At 37.1% G+C, this 22,061-nt stretch overlaps 1 protein-coding gene across 8 annotated transcripts in view; it reads left to right on the top strand.

Moving 5' to 3' along the window:
- The window catches only part of FTO (FTO alpha-ketoglutarate dependent dioxygenase), a 227,171-nt gene that overhangs the window by 98,679 nt on the left and 106,431 nt on the right, over positions 1–22,061 (top strand). For all 8 annotated transcript variants that reach the window (XR_010441656.1, XM_064722834.1, XM_064722835.1 and 5 more), the window contains one exon: positions 1,004–1,128. Coding sequence is in view for 7 of the 8 variants with exons in the window: in XM_064722834.1 (XP_064578904.1) it covers positions 1,004–1,128 (125 nt within the window). In the remaining variant the exon portion in view is untranslated. The remainder of the gene's footprint in view (positions 1–1,003; positions 1,129–22,061) is intronic.

Here is a 22,061-nt window from a genome sequence, read left to right as displayed (position 1 = left end):
TGCTTTGCAGAACACCTGACTGGAGGTTAGAACATAAGAAATAATTCCATGTCTATTGGAGGCTGATTAAGGTGAAAAAGGCAATATAATATCTTCACTTGAGGAGGAGACTCTCACTTTCTGCCATGGAGACACTTCTGCACATGGAGGTGTGCACATGGGCACTGGTGGATATAGGACTGGGTTGGTAGCTGAGCATCAACCATTTCCTTCCCAGCTTGGCAGACATGGGGAAGGGCAGCGAAAGAAAAGGAAAAATGGTGCAGGAGTGAGTAGGAAAAGATGGAGTGAGGGAGCTGGAGTTAGCTTGGTGGGAGGAGGAGGGGTGATGAGAACATCTCCAGTTCTCTTACATGAACACTGATTGTCAGCAGAATGTTTAGGAAGGCCAGCCACATTTGATCTGCAGAGACTGAATGTCGTCTTGATTCACAGTTTATTTAAATCCATTGCATGTATATGTGTATATGTAATTTTGGAGCAGTTTTTAATTTATTCCATATGTAAAAAGACTTTATTACTTGTTTATTTGAAATATTTAATGATAAAGAGAACATGTGGACATCAGCAGAAATTCCATTCAGCAGATACAGTACAAACAGGTATTTTGTTCGACAGCTTTACCAAGGAGCAAAGGGGAGGGTGAAGTCCCCCAAACAAATGCTACATTGAGGAAAATACTTTTGATATTATTTGATACAAGATAATATTTAGAAAATAACTATGCCTCAAGAAAATGTGGGCTAGAATGCACAGTGCCTTAGTGTGATACTTAAGGCAATGAGATTTTAAGGTTTACCTTATGTGCCATGTATATTGATTAAATACCAAATATATGGTGGCCATTTCTAACCATCATTTACTGTATTGATTTGTCAGCAGTGGAACTGTAATAAAAAAAGCTATTGATTTACTGTCCTTATTTGCTTATGGGCTTTTTATTAATTTTACACATTGTTTCCTATTTCTAGATTATAATTTTTATGTGTTTCCTCCCTTTAAGACAAGTCTGGTCCTCTCTGAGGTGAGAAAAGAGCAACAAATTGAGGAACAAAGGAATGAGACCATCAGCTGCTTCCTGCCCCTGCTTAAGGAGAGACAAAAGCTGCGTAAAGAATGGACAGCAAGGTGAGAAGTACTCCTATAAATCCCCTTGAGTGGGGAAAAGTGACTTAAAATTTTTAAATTTTCACTGTTCAAACAGTAATTCCTTGAATAGGATAGTCCATGTTTCTGTGGGGTAGACTGCTCTGTTACTCCTACAGTACAGGCTACTGATAACAGCCTGGTAGGCAGCACTCAGATCTGAGGAGTGGTGCCACCTAAAATGCCCTCAGGTTTTCCACCTCTTGCTGACAATATGAGCCATGCTCTTTGCTGGAATGCTCTGCTAAAGCTGCCCTTCTTGGCTCGTGCCATTTCCATTTCCCTGTGGAGTCCTGCTGGAGTTCCTGGATGGCGTTGGTGAGGTGGGCACACCTGTGTGAACTGCTGGAGTTCATGCCATGTTTTACTGAACATGAGTCCTTAAAGAGAGCTCCCTGCCATGGACCAGGAGGTGCTATCAGCAGTGTTTAAAAGTGTTTGTGTTTGGGAAAGTTTGTGTTGCTGGAATGTAATCAGCTGAATGCATTTCAGAGGCACCAGATACACTGTACTTTTAGTTTGTTCAGAAACAGGTGAATGAAAGAGGATTTCCGCCATGTTCCACCTTGTCCTTCTCTTAGGCTGCTAAATGAGTTGATGTCACCTTTTTCACAGGAATGTCTAAAAGCTATAGGTTTATACTAATTTTATGATCTATATTTTCTTATTTGATATTTATATAAAATATCTAGCAGTCTATGAAATTTTTCTGCCAAATATACAGCTTTTACTTAAAACCAGGAGATGTTCCTTACTTACAATTAAGTACAGTTTTTTAGTCAAAAGTATTTTCAAATCAGATTTTTGTTAATTAAATTTAGCATTTAACTGGCATATTTTTTTTTACCTGCCCTAATTAAAGTTAAAGGACATCTCTTGTATTTTGCTGATGTAGTTCCTGAAGACTCTGAGATTGCTTTTAAAATATTATTGGTAGATTTTGGGTCTGACACTTGGGTATCTTTTCTGGTTTAAATAATTAAACAACAAATGAAGTTGGAATATTTTAGGAACTTTAGATAAAAGTTGAACATAATTACACGTAATTATTTTACAAATTACAGGTTGCGTTTTATAAGTTTTTGTTCCAGTGAGTATGGAATGTATGCTGCTTTCTTAAGATTTCAGAATAAGCTGGCTCTAAAATATTTTCCATATTATCATGTGGGATTTACGTTTTTCTTCTTGAACAATTTAAGGAATTTTTATGGCGACTTTGTTGGTTTTTTTAGTTTGTATTTTTCAATTGGTTGGGGGTTTTTTTTGGCTTTTTTGGGGGTGTTTTTTTGGTTTTTTACCTTCCATCACCATGCTTAGTAAATAATGCAAATGTTTTAGCTATGTTGGAAACAGAAGAAATCACCTAAAACCTTTCCTTGGGACGAATGCATCTTTGTTATGAAAGAGAGTGGATAGATTCTAATGAGTGGAACACCTTTTTAGAGTTCATTTTGTCTGGCAGTGATTCCCTAAATCACAAAGCCATCAGCAATCATGGCAGCAGTGAGTAATTTAGGAGAGCTGTGGGTTTGTGTCAGTGTGCCTGCCCCACTTGCTGCTCACAGGGAGCTCTGGGGCCGGAGCCAGGCTGCAGCTGGAGACGTGGCCCAGCCTCTGACACAGCCAAGCTGCAGCTCTTGGGGGTGGCAGAGGCACAGGCAGATGAAGTGCAGGCCTTCTTAAACCTAAACACCTGAAAGAAAATTGCAAGAGCATTGTGCCTTGAAAGTTCCGAAAGAAAGTGTCCTTTGAGTATTAAATATCCGTAATCCTTTTTCTTTCTATTTGATGTTTCCCATCCCGGTGACCTGTCTGGGAGTCTCGTCCATATGATCTGCATAAAGAGGCTGTTACCATACACCTCACTGGGCTCCATCAGAGCCTCAGCTCGGGGTCTGCAGTGAAACACTGGCTGTGGCAGCCATGGAGCACACGGTGCTGAAAGTTACAAAACGTCCGCCGTGCTACGAGCAGGGCTGCCCGTGTTTTAGAGATCAGTCTATTGTGTACTTTGGAATTACATGAGAAAAATGTGCTTGGACAGGAAATAATTAGCACTTGTCAAAGGGCAGGCAATAGGTTACAGTACTTTACTTTCAACAGGCTATCAGGGGATCAGCTAGATTAGATAATAGAATTTTTTTTTCCTGTGGAAGTTAAATACAGATGACTCTAATTACCTTACATTGTGCATTAGAGAGCAGATTATGAACAGTACAACTTCAAGAAATTTAGGTCAATGCAGGGAGGGCAGCTGGCAGAAAACTTCACTCTGCACTTGGTCTTTGTAGAGTTATGTAGTCATTCTGTTCTTTCTTGCATTTTATTTGGGTCATTAACACCTGAGATAAAAAAGAAAACATGTTGGGAACTGGTAACACAAACTGAAATTTATCCTTTCTCAGAGAAAGGCATATGAACTCTTCTGGTATGTACCTACTCAGTTAAAGTGCATTCTTGTGTTATTTACTTGAAGTTGTACCAGTGTTTCTGCCTATTAATGAGCTGAAATGATTCTTTAAGATTTTATTTCAGCTCCACAGCCCAAAACTCATGGCAGTGTGCTTAGTGTTGCACTCACCATTTCATAGACTTGTGATGCAAAGATGTCATCAGTATCTTAAGTATCTGAGCAGGTCTTCCAGGGATTCAAGTTGTTCCCTGAGTGGTAGTGATCCACAATACTTCAGGTAGGACTCAGTGAATGTTCTCTGAGTGTTAACAGAAATGGTCCAGAGTTTCCAAAGCCCCAGATTTGTTTATACTGCGTGATAGTGCCTGATGGACAGGTTGTTATAGCTGTTAAAGAGCTGCTCTAGCCCTTTGAACTGACCCCTTCTTGACCTCTGCTTGCAGAAGGTCACTGTTCAGCTTATAAAGTGAGGGGAACCTCAGATTCTACTGTAATAAACACAGGGTAAAGGGAACAGCTGTGAATTTTGGACTGACCGTGCAAACCTGGATAGACTTTTTAGGGTCACTGTATGATAATGAAAATTGTTACCAAATTATATGGAAATTTAACAGCAATAGTGGGAAAGTGAGGGTGGAGTCTAATGCATTGGGTTTGATAAATGAAGTGTGAAGTTACCCATCTGGCTCTAGACAGCCCTCTTTTTCTCTACGAAAGGGAAACATTTAAAAATAACCATGGTACATCTAGAATCAATGACCCATACAGAGAGCTGGAATAGATCAAGATTTAATGGTGACTGTGGAAGAAATTATCATTTGAAAAGTGAGACAAAGGATGAGAAAGTACAGTTCAATATCTGCACCTGATTCATTTTTAAAAAAGGCTTTAATATTTTTCCCTGTTGATGATGTTATTGACAATTTTATTTTACTTTTTAACTGGAACCAGGAAAGTTGTTATATCAGAAAGAAACAGGGGAAAAAGACAAAGTAGTTGAATTTCAAGAGAGAATGTTCACTTTTCCTGATCAGGAAGGGCCTGAGAGAGCTGGGCTATAGTTAAATAAAATTGTAGATCTTATTCTCCTGATAGGACTTGTATCATGTTATAATAGCATTGTCTTTAATGCTTGCATGACATACTGCACTTAATTGGTAGTGGGTTTTTGTTGTATTTTTCATAGACATGCATTTACTACCAAGCTAATTTGTCTTCAATAAATCAACAAGAGATTAATTTAAAGGGTAGTGTTTAACTGCATTGAAAATATTGAGTGCTAGGAAAAAATATGGTTAGTTAAACCATTGCTAAAGTATGGGGTTTTCAAGTGGAAAAATTGTACTAGTCCAAAATGGTTTTATTGTAACACAGATTCTGGTGTCCATTTTGCAATTTCCCTCAGTGAAATTGTGCCATTTCTCTTAGGGGAAATTCAGCCAGGTACTGGAAAATGTGAAGTTTTGGAGACAGACATAATGAAGTGGAAATTTTGATGAAACTATTTATGATTGTTGAATTTTCGTAGTGCTACTTATCCAAATTCTGAAATCTTAACTTCTCTCTAAATAATCATCTAATGACAAATTGACATAGTGAAAACAGAATAAACATTCAATAAATAATCTGTACCAAAGTAATCACAAAATTCTTCTGGTTCACGAGATAAATAGCAAAAAAGTGTTAATTGATTATATCTTGTAAAAATCAATAACTTATAACCTTGCATCATTAAAATAACACAGTAAAAAAATCTCTTTTTATGGGGTCATTCTATAACCTATAATATTTTGTAGACTGGGTCACTGTATTTCTAGAATTTTTATATTCTTGCATTTTGCATGGCAGTGGAAAAAGAACCTCTTACTTGTGACAAATCATGTTAGTTTCAGGTTTCAAGTCAGATGTGAGCTATAATTCCTCAGCATTTTTTGCCTTTGTCAACCCCTTTCTTAGATCTCACAATTTTATATAACAATTTAAAGGTATGTATTTCTTTTCTAGTTACAAAGAATACTTATACTGCAGAGGTAGTCTTAGCTCTCAACAGTGAAATCTGGATTTTTATGTCGATTTTTATATAGGAATATAAATTATAAGGGCCTAGTGAGGAAATTGAGTCCTAATCTGGATGACACTCTTCAATTCTATAATAATAAAAATAAAGAATCTTAGAGTAGAAGCCTAAAATAGTGTGCATGTTAAATGATACAAAGTAGAAGATTTTTATATATTTTATTTTCTGTTTTGAAGAAAAAGTTCATTTTTTTTCCTTATGCCTAATTTCCTTATACCTTGGAATTTTAGATAATAATTAAGGAGTAATTGAGGTGGATTTTACTCTTTTTAGCTCCAGTAGGAGAAAGTGAGGTTGATGCAAAGAGGGGCCCTGTTTCCTCTGTAGCAGAGGAAATGTTGATGGGTTAAGACGTAAACATGGGCTTTGGCAAAATCGGAGCTTTTCTTTCCTTTCTGTCAGAGGCTTTGTGCATTTTCAGGAACTTATGAATGCTATTTTTCAAATCAAATGTGATAATACCAGTTCAAAGCCTGGTTGGAAAATACGGATTTTTTTTTTTAACTCTCACACACCTGGCTGGATGATAAGTATATGAAATAATGTGAAATCTTCAGAAAATCCTACAATAGGAGCTACCCCAGTTCCCAAGATTTTGCATCCTACAGAGGTATCAAAGTGTGTCAGAGAGTGGGGGGAAGTATTTGTGTTGTTTTAAGACTTGTGGTTGTTTCATGTAACATGAGAATGAGAGGGGTTTTTTTGGATTTCCATGTTGTGGAATCCAGTATCCATGTTTCTGATATTAGTAAGGATCTCAGTACGTATAGCTGCATGATCTCCAGTGTGTTTTTGGGTAACAGTTGTCTTCTCTGGACAATTGGTCTCAGTAAGTTAGCAATGAGCATTCCCCAAAATTCTCATTCACCATTTTGGAAATCACAGGGAGAAAAAGAGAAAATTACATTTGGTTTCTTTGACATTCATACTATAGGTGTATGTGTGTGAATACTTCTTAAAAGAAGAAAATGAAACTGTTCAGCACCAACAATATCAGCTAAACCAGGTTTTCAGAACATAAATATATTTAGACAATATGCAGAAAGTGAATTGTGACTGAGTAATCCTGAACACTGTATGTTAATCAGGAAGATGCTTTGAGTTAGATTGAAAACCAACCATGCAGCTTTCAGATGAATGGAGAAAACACTGCAACGTGGATGAAGTTGTCAGGTCTCCTGCTGTAGTTGTGTTTAGACATCAGCTGCCTTGGTTGACCTCTGACTTTTCTCCAGTTGCTTATTGCCAGATTTCTTTTGCTCCTCGTGACCCTTCCTGTTTTCTGCCTCTGTCTTTCACCTGTGTTCCTTGTATGGAGGAGTCTTTGAGGCAGCCAAGCTTGGGATCAATAGGTACAAGTGCTCTTCAGAACAATGGAAATGCAGCTTGATTAAATGCTGCTGTTTAGCTGCTCCTTTGAAACTGTCTTGACCCCTTACCCTTGGAAATACTACGTGTTTACAAGCTGTGGCTGCTTAGAGAAAATCCTGCCTCTTACCTTGTGATGTCACTATATACACAGATATATGGTGCAAAAAAACTTACATGGTGTAGCAACCTAACCCAAATGGTATTACAGGGCAGGCTAAGAAAAGCTGCACAACTTCACTCTGTGTCTGTGTGTGGATTTTGTTTGTGTCACTCTGTCATTAAGGCACTTCATAGGGATTGTTTACTCTGAGTGTTTCCTTTATCATTTTAGTTTAATTTTAATGGTTCACTTCTGAAATCCATACACAGATGCATCATCCTACACCTGAGTAACTACAAAATTAAACTGCTTTGATTTTTTTTCTTTTTTGATTTAATGATTTTTTTTCTTCTCGTGCTAGATGAGTTTTTCAAGTAATTCAATGGCACTTCCAAAACTGGAAAATTACACAGATCTAGTCCTTATTTATAGTGCAATTAAAGCTTCCAAAAAATGTGATAAAGAATTTTCCCACTCTATCAGAGATTATTCAGTTATTTATGATTTTTATGTTTGGTTTTACTTGGACAGGCTTTTAAAGTCAGCATGGGTGACATTTCCTTATTTATGTAAGCTTTCATAATTGCAGTACAAGAAAGATAGATAGTGTTGTTTTTCCAGTGGCTTGACAATGATTTGTTCACTACCTTTGGGAGACCTGAATGCTGGAAATGGAGATTATTGCATTTCCAGGCTGCAGGGTACTGGAGATTGACTAGATCACAGAGGTGACAAATTTATAATCTGTGGAGACCAAGTGTTAGCCACATCATCAGACAGTTGAAGCACAAAGTAGCATTAGCATCTGCTGTCATCCTTTCTGTAGGAGAGAATGGTCTACCAGAGGCAGGGGAAAAGGGAAAACGCTGGGAGAGTTCAGTGTGTTTTACTGTGCTCTCTAGCTGCCCATATTCGATAAAGACCTGGTGTTACAAACTAGGGATAAGGTGTGAGTGGTCCAGTGAATGAAAATTTATCATACATTTATTTTACTTACACTGAGGTCTATTTATTCTGCTGTATCAATCCATTCTTCCCTTTGCCTTCCTTTTGCAAAATGTGCTGATGTCATGGTATGTAACATCCATTAAACTACTGGCAAACTTATTGTGATCTCAAAACTATGTCTAAAACTAGACATTGAAAATTAAAATAGTCTGAAGACAGAATTCTCTTTTCTGTAAAAAAATAGAAGCCTTATCCAAACAGGACTTTAATGATTTTTATTATCATTATTGTCACAGCTTTACCTGTCATAATGCTGAATTAAATATTTAATTTGGAGGTGTGTGAAATAATCTGTGTGCATTACCAATGGCGACAAAACAGAGGGTAACTTAAATGGTTTACCCAGCCAAATGGTGCTGGTCATGTCATACCATGAGTGTGAGCAGATGCTTACATAAGTTCATGACTTTAGTCTTAAAGGCTGTCAGCCTCATGTTATTAAAGTTTTTCCACCTATATAGAACTTGATGGCTCCAGGGATTGGCAGTGAAATACAAAGCCTTTTGTTTTCAGGTCAGCAGTTTAAATATGGTTCAGGTAGGTAGTGCCAGAGCTGATTCCCACTGGGTGTCTGTGTTTGATGGCCTCTGTAAAATGCATGGTTCCCCAGCCCTGGTAGGCAGGTGTGGATCTCACACAGCAACTGCCACACTGACACTAATTGCTGCCCTTGCTGGCACTGCTGGAGCAGCCAAAAATTAAATGGATGTTGCAGCTGAGCAAGGTGCTGTCGGTGCTCTGAGCAGCCCAGGCCATGGTGGTGATGAGCCAGTGAATGTCAGGCATTCTGTGGGTAAAAAAGGGGATCAGGCAGTTGCATTGCTCTGCAGTTTGCTTGCATTAAAGTTATGGTAGCACATGCAGGTAATCATGTGATGGGAGAGAGGGTGAATTCCTGGGCAATCTTAACAGGATTGCTGAGAGGGAAGTGCAGTCCACAAGGAGGTCAAGGAGTGGCTTGGAGATGCATCAACTAATCCAAGAAGCTAAGATGAACCAGAGAATAGGATTTGATTTACTTGCTTATTTTCACTGCTAATGAGAGCTTTTGGGCATTTGAAGAGTTTGATTTGGCCACTATTATTTGTTCCATTTATTTTGTATGAATTTTTAATACTTAATGTATCATTGCTTTGGAATTATTAAATTATGAACTAGGCTGATGTTTTAATATAGTTAAAAAGGGAAGTTGGCATTTCTCAAGCTTAAGAGGTTCTGTAAAAACAGAGAACTTGGGGACCTGTTACAGAACATAAATTGTTCTCATATTATTTGTCTTATTTTCATAAATGACAGCAGCCCCAAATGGGAACCGTGCTTGGAGCATATGTATTAATAATAGAAGAAAATCCTTTTATAACCCTGTGCAACTTACTTGAGTAACTTGACCAACTGAGAACTCTTTCAGAGATATGCAGGTATAAAAGAAATAATTGAAACAAAAAGGTATCTTGAACAGTATCAAAAAGATTGAGAAACAGGGTCTCAAAATGCAGTTTGTGAGAGAAGCCAAGGAAAGTCTTCTGAGTGTTAAAGTGAGGGAAGTAATATTAGGAGAAAAGAGTATTCTGTTGGAAAATGAGAGTTCTGAGAATTCTAAGAGCTACCAATAAGAGTGTGTTCTACTTTTTCTGCAGGGGTAAGCTGAATGGATCCATCAATTATGCCCATGATATGCTGGAATTAGATTTTAGTGCCAAATAATGCTGGAGGGTGTTTTTTGTACAAGTTTGGACAATACTGTTAAAATTTTTGCCCATTGTTTTTAGGCGAGTCAGCATTTTCTCATTTTTATTTTCTCATATTTAATAATGTCAGCATTTGGTCTTCCTGTGATATAAAGAATATTTTTATCAGAATTATTTTTGACCAGCTGGCTAATGTGAATTTGAGCAAATGCTTAGGAGAGGTGAAGCAATCCAAGTCCCCACTCCAGTGCAGATGACTTGCTGGCTGCACAGCATGTTTATTGTAAGGCACAGTGTACTGCATAAAAGATCTAAGTATTTTATATTAGACTGTCCTGAAAGCACTTTAGGTATTTGCCCTTTTTTCTGCTTGGAGATATGGATAATCCCCAAATCCAGGTGTGTATTATTAGGGATTGAGGGGGAGGTTGGAGGAGGGGAAAGCAGGGGAGGAGAAGGATTTGAGAGGCAAGAGGGTGCAATATTAAAGGAAGTTTTTGACTGTTTTGCTTGCCTGTAGGTGACACTGTTGCATCATTTATCTGTACAATTTCACGCATGTTGTCCAGGGACAAAAAAAAAGTTCCATTGAAATAATTTAAAGGATTAAAAAAACCACATTTCACTAATGATTCTTTAAGCTTTGGCTAGAGAGTAGTCTTGGGTTACAGGTACATGAATTGCATGTTCACCTTCCCAAAGATGGCAGCAGTTTATAACATTATTTCTCATTAACTAGCTCACTATCATTGCATCTTCAGTTCAGTATTCCCTTGGAAGGTGAGATTCTAAAAAGATGGCTCTTCATGTTTCTAAGGACTAATGTAATAAACCAAAATGATAATACACTGATGAAAAAAAAAATCTTCATTTGCTGCTAAGTTACAGCAATATAAAGTTAAAATGTTTTTCTTTGCTCAATTCATTTAAATCAATAATGTGTGTCATTAAGTGAAATCTCACAGAGGATTTTTTTCTTCTTTGCCATTAAGTCTGCTGGCTGCAGTGAAAATGAAATATTCTATGAGGCTTGAGCAATCATCTATCTCTGAGCTGCAGTGTGCCTGCTGCCAGATGTTCAGGTGCTGCTGCTGCTGCTTTGACATGTATATCTCTTCCAGGCAAAAAAAACAATATATACATCAGTCCAGGTGCAAGGTGGCCTTGCCAGCAAACCTGCCTCCTCCTAGCTGTGACACTCATCCACTCCCCGTCAGCGTGTGTACGTTGGAAGGGGATTGTAATTAACCCCTGGAAAGCATAGGTTTCACTAAAGTGATGTGCACAGTAATGATATTGTTAGCTTCCTTAATTTCCAGTTTCACCATCAATTATGCCATGTGTTTCATCCAGTTGGTGCTACCCTCCCAGTGTTAATTATAACCTACAAGACTGTTACAGTTAATTTTATGGCAAGCATATTGTCTCTTCAAGGCTCCACAGCAGCTCATAAATTATCTTGAAGGTAAAATGTAACTTGGGGAACTAGTTATGAAAATTCCATCCATCTCGCTTAGGAGGTGCAGCTGCTACTGTCAGCTGCCTCGCTGCTGCATTGTGAAGGAATTATGGTGGGTCAGGTTTAAGAGGCGAGGCCCAGGCTGTCACTGAGGAGAAAGGCTGTCCTGGCCCTGTCAGACAAGTACCTTCTGCCAGTCCCTTGTGGTTTCACTTTGCAGGCAGTAAAAGGCAGGCAGTGCAGGTGGATAGTCCCCAAGCTGTCTCTATTCATTACTTTACAGAAACTTGTTTTAGGTAGGCAGGTACGGAGACCTTTTCACTGTTGTCATAATGTTAGGCATCATCTGCAAAGTGCAGGATAGATAACTCTATAAATAACTCACTGTTCTGTTGGGCTGGGCTGGTGCAGAAAGGATGATTAGCACTGTAGAGGCACATGAAATAGCTCGCTGGTTTGTAAAATGACTGTTGGTTTAATTGTAGCAATAGCTTGGTCTGGAAGAGCACATCTGTTCGCCTTTATTTCACATACACAATGAGAGGAGGTGCAATTTCACTGCTAAGTAATTTGTGTTGGAGTTTCACATTAAATAAATTAGCATGGGTTTATATGGGCATTATTTATGACATCTGTGTGTGTCCTGTTATTTTTTTGCTGAAGGAATTGCAAACACTCATTTCTTAAAAAGAAATAAAAGTGAGGGGGGAAATAAAAATAAAGCAGCCCATTGCTCAGAACAATGACATTGGCATTCAGTGCTATTTATATTTTAGTAATACACTTTTATTATTGCTATAATGCCTTATTCTGCTCTTTGTAGCAATAACACAAGACTGCCATATAATAAAATACCTTATTCTGCTGTCTCTTCCTTTAATATTTTGTATTTCAATACTTTTAAATGCTGTTAAGCTTTGGGTGTTCCTTTAAGAGTAAAACCCAAGTGCAAATCAAATTTCCTGAGAGGCTTTTTGTTCTTCCACTCTTTTACCTTTCGAAAGGCCTTCTGTGTTTATGGTGTTGCTTCCTAACCTCATTTACAGCTGGGAGGGCACATGAGAAGGAATACTGAAAGCTGATACTTTTCCATAGGCAACCACTGTGCAGATGTGAATGTACACACTCATTGTGAATGAGTAAATGTTATGAATTCAATTGAGGAGAAAATGAACAAACACAATAATGAAAAACAGTAGGATAATTCATCTAAATTTATATAGTTTGTTTGCTTTGACAGTCTTCATTCAGTTTTAATTATTTGTGATTATTCATTACGCAGGAAAGAAAGCATTTTCAAAATAGTGCTGACATTGTAAATTAGACTTATTATATGTTTAAAAAGGGGAAAAAGGCTCATTAGAGCCTAAAAATCACTACACTTCTAATGTATGTTCTTTATTTCTTTTCCCTTGGAATTTACAGTAAGTGTGCCTTGTGATGTTTTTTAGAGTTCCATCCTTTCCTCAGAGTCAACAGCACACATTTTGGTTTATTCCCAAAAGAAACCACAACATTTCAATTGACCAGAACCCTGTATTTCTATTTGTTTAGTTTATTTAGAGGGAAGGGCTGCATTAAGCTGAGCCTTGGGCTAAGTGTACAAAAAAGGGATTGCCTCAAGAGCAGACCCAGAGATGTTGTTCTCAAAGTTGCTTTTTGGTGTCATCCTTCCCTTATCTCCCACAGAAGAGAAGGGGGAAGTTCTAGGTGTTGCTGGAATATTCCATTTAATGTGGGGTTGCTTCACCTGGTCATGTGTGTTATTATCTCCTACACTGTAGGATGTCAGCCTGTAAACAGGGATTATCCATAAATATTGCCAAAGAAACCCTCCCTTGTGGGGTGCTCCCAGTTAGGATTCTGCATCACAGCCAGGGGTACCTGCAGCTGCTGTAGTGTAAATCTCATGAGTCTGTGCATGCAGAGAAGGCTGGGGACAGGGGAGAGGCCTGACAATTCAGATGTCCATAATGGTCTTTTAGGAGATACTGTCACATGATTTTAAACAAAAATAAATGTTACAGTTTTGGATACTCAGCAGTGAAATTATCTGGATTATTGTGATCATCGTCCATTCCCAGCTTGATTTTTCACCATTGCAATTCTGCTGAGTTTGAGTATTACTCTTGATTTGAGTTAGTGGGATTGATGAATGATCCTGATAAATATCCTTCACATTTTCTGGTGGTGGAATCTCAGACTTTGATGGTGATACTGTCGCAGAAAGAGACATCTGATTTGAGAAATCTTTCTGGCTTTAATTTGACACAAGAAATAGTCATTGCCAAAGTAATTGTCTTTTAAATACAAGAAAATTTTTATGCAATTCAATGAGAAAAGCTTTTTTTTTTCAGGAAAAAAGTGCCTTTATTTCTTAGCTCTTGATCATCTTTGGTAGGAAAAATCTGTATTTGGAAAGAAAATTATGAAGTATTGAAAAATTGTTTTTTACAAAAATAGATTGAATTGCCTGTAACATAATTGGAGAGAGAACAACTTAAGAGTTGAATCCAAACCACTTAGTTTCACAGGCAGACACATTTAAAAAATACTGTTGTTTCTTGCTTGACATCAAGAAAAACTTAATTTTCAAAGTAGCCTCAGTATTAGTCATTGGATTCCGAAAAACACTTGGAAAACAAGGACTTGAGGGAATGGGTTTTGACTTTATTCTTATTTCTGACACAGAATTTAGACTTCTGTTTGATGTAAAATAAGTAATTTAAAAGAATGCAAACTCAAATGTTTGCCAGTTAAGTGCATTATCAGGCAAATGAATTTCCAAGGATAAAAATAATTGTAGCTCCAATGTACATGAATATAAAAAGGATGAAAATCTGTGATAGGTTGTGCAGATCAGTGTTGAAGCTTGATCCTTCAAAATGTATAAAGAAATTGTGATTTTAATACTGTTGTAATAAACAAAAGAATGGGGGTTATAATTTTCTGCTTGTTAATAGTTAATTTTTTGCTCAAGTAGCATGGAGGGAAGACCTTTGTGCAGTTTAAATCTAGTGAAACCATTGGAGTGCTGAATGCTGTTGACCATTTGCTTGCTCAGTTTGCCCATGAAAACAAGTCATCAATACTGCTTCTGTCTTATTGTACTCAAATATAGGATGTTTGTGAAATACATTTTATAATATTTTATTTCAAAATATTCCTATACCTAGCTCTTTAGACTCTTGAGATGGAGAATCACTGTTCTTCACTGCCATTTTAGGGCCTTCTGACCTGGTTTTTCTCTAGGACAGCCATTCTAACATTTGCCTTGGCTGAGAAGTGTAAAACTTTGAGTAGGATTGCTTGACTACCATAATATTGTGCAAATTTAATTGTGTATTCAAAGTTACATGATAAAGAAACAAGATGTTGGCATGCATTTGGTTTCTGAATCAGCAGAAATACGAAACAAGATCATTTAAAGAACATTTTATAGTTTCTTTGAAGGAAAACAGCTTGAACCAATATAAATAAAATCATGTATGTGAGTTTTCACATGCTCAAAGCAAGCTATTTTAAGTGTTTCTATGACTTTTAGCATGAATTCAGGTCCTCTTGTCATTCAGGGTGACTGCAGACAAAAAAGTATTTTGTTGAAGACATTCTGTTGATGGAGTTGGTCTATACTTAGAATTTCTTGCTGTGTACATTGTCTGTTCAAGGAAAATCTCTTGTTCTCTCATCAGCGTATTTTAAAGCAAACAAAAAACTGGCCAAAACAAACAAAAAAAATCCAGCAAGAGAACACCAACTTCCCCTTTGAACTTTATGATGTGCCTATGTTTATGAAATATGTAATTTCTCTTTTTTCTCACTGGAATCTATTAGCATGCTAACATAGATGGTGATCTTAAAAAGTGTTGATTGACTTTTTCTGCACACTCTTAATTGCTACCTGATATGGAAAATTCTTCCTTCAATTTTTGCTAATTCTTATTTTTATCCTACAAAGGAAACTGTAAGAAAACAGCATGCTGTCAAATATTTAAAAAAAAAAAATTAGGGGTACAATTTTTAAAAATGTATCAATTATTATGAGGGGCAGTTGAAGATGAAGACAGAAAAATAATTTTGTTTGCCTGCTCATTTTTTGCTCAAAGCCTGGCCTTTATTTAAGCATATTATTTTTCTGTGTCACACACAAAAAATAACCCTACAAGATTTATTGGCGTTTGTATGGAAAAAATGAAAGGATTTTCATGTTTTGTAAGAAACTTAATACACTCTCACAGATGGCCCAGCTCAGGTGTGATTTTAATTATGAGATAAAACAAAGCCCAACACAGTAGGAAGTAGTCTTAATAAACGGCCTGAAGCTTTTGTCTTCATGTGTCAAAAAACCTTTTTATTGCGTGATGAAATTTTTTTTTCTAAGCTGTTTCTAAAAATTGGTTGAAAAAAAATTGCAAGGGCTTCCAAAGTTCAAGTGAATTATTTTGGTCAAGTTAAAAATAGGAATTTTTTTTTCCTTTTTTATTTGTCCTCCCAACAAGTTTAGACTTCTGGAGAATGATAGAAAAAATGTATTAATAATAATTAAACCTGCAATTACACAAATGCTTTATTTATAAGTAAAATAATTTTCTAATTAGATGTTGTCATTTTGTATTGCAGTATCACATTGCTTAGTAGCACCACAAACTGAGAATTTGCTAAGCTTGGCTTAAACTGCACTATCAGAAACTAATATTAATTTAAACCCAGCTATGGTGTTCAGCCTTCATTATTAAAACACAAATAGTATGATCCTGTTGTTAAATATTACTAATATATTATAATAATGCTGTACTGTCTTTCCCTTAGTGGGGAATTATGAGGACCTCATGTTAGGACCTCAGCGTCCTGACATAGTTAATTATCCATAGATAATGGTTTTCAGCAGTGGCTGTTCTGAACATCACAACCTCACTGTTAAGGGCTTAATAAATATTTGCAGACTCAGGTGCAGAGCACCTACGCCCTCCTCTGCAGAAGCCAACAGCTGTGGTTGCCTTCCTGTGCCATACATCACCCCCAGCCCCTCATTTGTCCTGGCAAACCTAATGGTGCAAATGGCAAGTTTTATGTCCTGTGCTAGACTGGGGTAATGTTTGCTGCAGAAATGCTAGCTTACCTTCCAGGAGTCATCTGTCTTTTCCAATGCAGAAATATCTTAGGGAGCTGAGATTTCTGGGGTTCATTACTTGAATGCTGTGTGTATTGATAAAATTATTTAAAACTTCATTTTAGGGTGTATGACTGATACCACCATCCATGTTGGAAGGTGGAAAAGTACAACCAGATGGTTCACAACTGAAATCTGTATCCATGAGCTTACTTTTAGGGGACAGTTATTTGTAATAATTATTTTAATTATAGGACAGTGAAGAGCTTAATCATAATGAGCTTTTACAAGTAATACAGGTTAGGATTTTTTTTTTTTCTTCTGTGGTTGAATACATCTCATGGCAGGAAGTACCCATAAACTCCAGGTAGCTGTGGATCACCTTAAATTAGGGCTTGGAACATTGGGTGGTTCTTTCATAACATCCCAGCTGTAATTGCTATTGAATAATGGAGTGAAAGGAGGAACCTCTAGGTTTTATGTATGTGGAATTGAGCCACATTCAGACAGAGACATTCTAGAAATGGAATAACTAACATGGTCTTTAAAGATTAGTAGTCAGTGAGCTTCTCTGTCTAACCAGTTACAATAGCAGTCATATTTGAAATACTACTCAAAAACTCTTTGGCATTCAGTCCAAAATAAACCCACCAGCTTAACTTCTTCATATTTTTCTTATGGATTTCAATGCTTTCAGCAAAGGCCCTAAGGGGAAGTTCTTGGGTTTTTTCCCTAGAAATTTTTATTCTCTGCTTCCTCCTTGCCTTGCCATCTATGCATCATTGGTCCTCATCCTTTTCCATTTTTGGATTTTTAGTTAATCTTGTCTGGTCATATTCATCATGCATTATGAGGGGGTATAATATAAAGAGTGATTTATAATAAATTAATAATGATGTGGTTTGTGTTTTTGACCATGTGCTGATTGAGGGAGCATTTGGAAGAATACTTTATGGTCCATATTCTACAGAATTTATAGTGCAGTTTAGGCATTAAAATGATCCTTGTCTGGCCTGTTCTGTACTAAGCACTCTGATTCTCAGATTTTCTATGAAATCAGTTATTGCTGAGCAGGGAAAGCAATCATGGTTGACTTGTGTGGGTTTCTGTGAACTATAGATCCCTCAGCATTGGTTACCTTGGTCTCTGGAACACTCCTAACTGGTTTCAGGTTGTCAAACACACACATTTTATTATTCTCACCATTCAGCAAACTGTAGTGACTGTAAGAAATCGGTGTTAGTAGTACTGTGAGCTTTGTGTTTCAGCTGAAGTTGTGATTATGGTGTTGCTTATTCAGTTACAAGTTTGGTACAAACCTAAAGGAAGGAGTTTTCATTCTGGTGTGTGCTGATTGTCTGTCCTACTGGTTAATCCAGCCCTGGTGATTGACTCTGGGTGAAACACAAGCTGGCACTACTGGGCTGTGCTGCACTCACAGATGCTGCATTCTCCTCCTGCTCTGGATGGGAGCAGTGCAAACATGTCACTAACCTGGCCTGGCTGTCTGGCAAGATGTTATTAATGTCACATAAAAACCCCAAACTAAGCAAAGGGTGCTGTATTTCAGTGGTGTTAGACTGTTAGTCCTAAGTGTTATGTCTCCTCATCAAAGGGAAGATGCAATGGCAGTTCTCACTTTCCCTGAACTTTTAATGGTGCAAATCAAAAGGTTACATAAAAAACATAGATGTGGCTCCAGGATTAAAACTCAGCATTGGGTTAATTTAATCATATTCCTTTCTGATTGTGTGCTCTTTAAATTCTGTTCTAACTATTCTGTTAGTAGGCTATGTCCCTTTGAGTCATTAACAAAATGTAACTGATCTTCATCTGTTTGGTTGGAGAGGGTGGGGGGTTTAATCTTCAAAATAATTGAGGCAAGAAGCTTTTGGCTCATGAAAGTAAATGTTTTCGATCCTTTGTTGTCAGATACCACAATTTTCTCCACAGCAAACTTAGATGAAACAGAAAACTGATACACTGAGCCACTGGAATTGCAGTCTTGTAATTTAGAAATATCCACTTTATCCTTTATAATTCACTAAGATTCTTCAGTCTGAATCTGATATAGGTAGGAGCCAAGACAAACAGTAACCATTTATAATCCTTCAGAACAGTTTGGATTTCACTAGAATGTAAAGCCAAAGAGTTCTTGGCTTTGTTTCATGTGTCTTACAAGGATAGAAAATGTATTTAAATTGTAGTATTCACCATAGCTGCATGTTTCTGTAATACCTGCAAGCTTTTATTTTCAGCATTATAAAGATGTGAAAATATTGTACACTAAAAATTCTCTCTTTAGCAGCTGAAGGACTTAATTTAAGGTCCCTTAACTTGCTGGAAATAGTGCATACAAAAAGCTGTCTGCAGTCCTTGAAGCAGGAGTGGGAATGCAGTGACACCTGGGGTGCCATACATGTGCTTATATGAAGAAAAGGGCAGGTGTGCATCCCTTCTGTGTGGGGCATTGCCCTGGGCTGCTGACACCTATTAAGAGTTTTGATCCTTCAGAACACTTCTGGATTCACAGCTGACCTGCTGGGCTTTTAAAGAGCAAGTGCTGCAGCAGAGAGTATTTGCAGGACTGAGCCATAAAATTGCTTTTGTGATTTACTTGTTTTAAAGGTATTTGCCAACTAGCTAGAATAGCTTTCAGTGAGTGTTCCAGTTGCACAGGACACAAATGGAAACTACATTTATTTTGCCTCAGGAGTTTGAGTCCTAAAATTATAAAAACTATCAAAATAGACACTGCCCCTCAATTTAGTATGTTACTGACCTACCACCCAACACGCATGTGCATGCACACCTGACTTCCAGGTATGTATGTAGAATTGATACTCAAGGAGTCATTCTAGTGAGGAGAGTTTGCCAGAATATAATTCAGAATTGGTCTTGTCTTGTGCTGTCTTTCTGAATTACTAATAACTTAAGAATCTGAGCACCAGTGTAATTGCTCTGTACCTCCAGAAAGTTCTTTTTAGTATAGGTTAAACATTTTTAAATTCCTAGATGAAATTGCCAATATGTATGACAATGAAAAAGAGAGAAGCCTCATGTTTACAAAATCCATGCTGGGAAAGCATTATGGCATAAACACTGTAGTATCTTTACAGCTGAAATTTGTGAAATGTTTTGCCCTGGATGTAAGTTAAGTTTATGGTGAGCTTTCCACATCTGGGGTCAAGCAGCAGCAGAAGTTGTGTTTTCCTTGGACGTGAGCTGGGCTGGCATTTCTGACAGACGTGTAAACAGATGCAAGCCTTGTTGCTAATGACAGGTGATTATAAGTGGCGTGGGTGCCAAGGTAATTAAACCATGCCTTGACAGGAACATTTGGTGAAATGGTATTTCAGCATTAGAAAAATTGTTGCAACACTTCTTTTCCCTGCTAAGCTATAACCTGAGTATCATTCATTTTGATTCTTTGGCCACAGTGCTCCCAAACCTGCTCCCTGCTTTATGTATGGAAGTATTGAGAAATAGCTGAATAGCACCAGTACATATCAGTGGGTTTTGAAGCTTTGAATTGAAGCATCTGCCTCTAAGAAGGCTTTTAGCATATAAATACAGTATAAAGTCCAGCATGGAGGGATTGGTGATATATTATCTTACTTTATGACAAGATAATGGTTATTGTGCCGGATTTATTAATGGCTGAATTATTGTGCTACTGTTTGTCATATATTTCTTACTGGACATCTTAACTGCTTTTACTGCTGTGAATTGTAGTTTCTAAATGTATTTAAGATTTTTTTTTTGTACTTCACAATGAAATACAGTTTATTCTTAAAGTGAAAATAATGGTTGCTTTAGAAGTAATGCACTTGATGTTAGAACTTTTATGAACTTCAGGCAGTATCTTCTCAGCTCTTCATACTGCAATTTCATACTTCAAGATGACTTTATCTTTTCCATTCCAATTTCTGTAGCTGATAGTGAATAATGCTAAAGTTCCTTATTGATCTCAGAATTCCAAGCAACCCTTTATTTAAAATATTCACTCACATACTGCATCAAAGCAGTGCAAAAATTCAGTTTAATCCTATAAATTAATCAAAATTGATTTAATAAAATATGAAAGATCTAGTTTAGGGATATTTTTCCATTATTCTGTGTGAAATTCATTATAATCTTAGGGTGGAATCTAACTGTTCACATTATTGATGTTCCTTTGGATTTTGCTTCAGCCTTGAAGCAATAAGTGTTTAATATAATAATCTCAGCTGAAATTCTGGGCTTCTACCAAATTTGGGAGCAGAATTTAATCCTGTTTATTTTTCGTTCCGGGCACTCAGGATGGAAAGAAATTATTTCTCTCTGCTGGTTGGTCCGGACATCATTAAGCAGTATAATAAATTACTACAAATAATCAGTTGTAGCTAATACAGTCTTAACATGTGGGCTGGATACTTAGCAAAGGGTCTTTGAAATCTAGTAACTTTTAGTTTAAAGGTGTTTTTAAAAATAAAATTACAATATGGTAAAATCAATTTTCGCATTACTTACTTGAAGCGATGCAGTTAAATGATTTGTTAATACCCTTCTTCATCATTCTTATAAGAAGGTAAAATTGAGCTAAACCCATCAAGATGACAATCAAATTTTCAATGTGTTTGGTTGCCTTTTTAATTTTCTTTCCCCTATCACCCAATTCAACTTTCCATCCCCTCAGTTCTAATCAATGTGCTAATAGAATGTTGATGTTCAGTTAATACAATTGTAGGATTTTAAGCCTGAGAAAGATCCTGCAAATAATTTGTGTGGCCCTAAGAAGCTGGCTTGAATGTATCTGATGAACTCAGGTGTGGCAGAGGTGAGTGGTGTGCCTGTCAAATGCTGCAGCAATGATCTAGCAAAGTGAAATAGTTTATCTACAGAGAAAATAAATTAGGGGATCACTTCTAAGGATTGTAAAGCTGAGAAGTGAGAGGGTAACTGGCATTTTTGCATTTAGAATTTCTATGTACAGGAGTGTTTCAGAGGTTAGAAAAGCTTGGCTGTTTTCCATTGTCCTCAATGAAACAAAGTGTGCAAGTTGTGCTCCTGTTACTGTTTGCAGCTTATAAGTAAAAAAAAAAACAGTAGCAGAAAGAAAAGGATTTGGATGCTCATAGTTAAGGTAGGTGTAGTACTTTTATAGCCTATCCAAAGTAAAATCAGTGTCATATTGAGGTCTAGAATTAAGTGTGTGTTTATACATACAGCTTTTTCAAAGGATTTTAGTGTTATGTGCAAGTAACCTTGGAGCTGCCAGTTCATTTTATTTCTGATGTTGCCTGCTAGTCCCTGAAGCAGATAAACTATGGATTTTTTTTTGATCTTCCATTTGCTAGGCTTTCGTTATATTGTGGTTACAGTCACAATGTCAGCACATAAAATGTTAAACATCACTGGTCTGAAAGAAGCTTCCATTGTCTTCTACTTCTGGTGCCTGGGGATTCTTTCCAGCCTTGCAGTGGTGGTTCTGTCAGTGTTATATGTCATGAAGCATTTCTCAGTAATGACAGACATTGAATATGAGTGACAGGAACTCTGACCGAGTGAAATGGGTTCAATTACCAGAGATGTAGGGTTACCTGAGATAAAACCAAATGGTCCAATTGTGCTCAGTTTTGACCCTGTGACTCCCAACTATCCAGCAGCAAAGACAAATGGCTGATTAACCATCCCCTAACCCTCCTTT

This window comes from Zonotrichia leucophrys, chromosome 11 (genome assembly GCF_028769735.1).
Source record: "Zonotrichia leucophrys gambelii isolate GWCS_2022_RI chromosome 11, RI_Zleu_2.0, whole genome shotgun sequence".
Lineage (NCBI taxonomy): Eukaryota > Metazoa > Chordata > Aves > Passeriformes > Passerellidae > Zonotrichia > Zonotrichia leucophrys.
The sequence above is the reverse complement of the archived record's forward strand: the minus strand, read 5'-3'. Positions and strand labels throughout refer to the sequence as shown.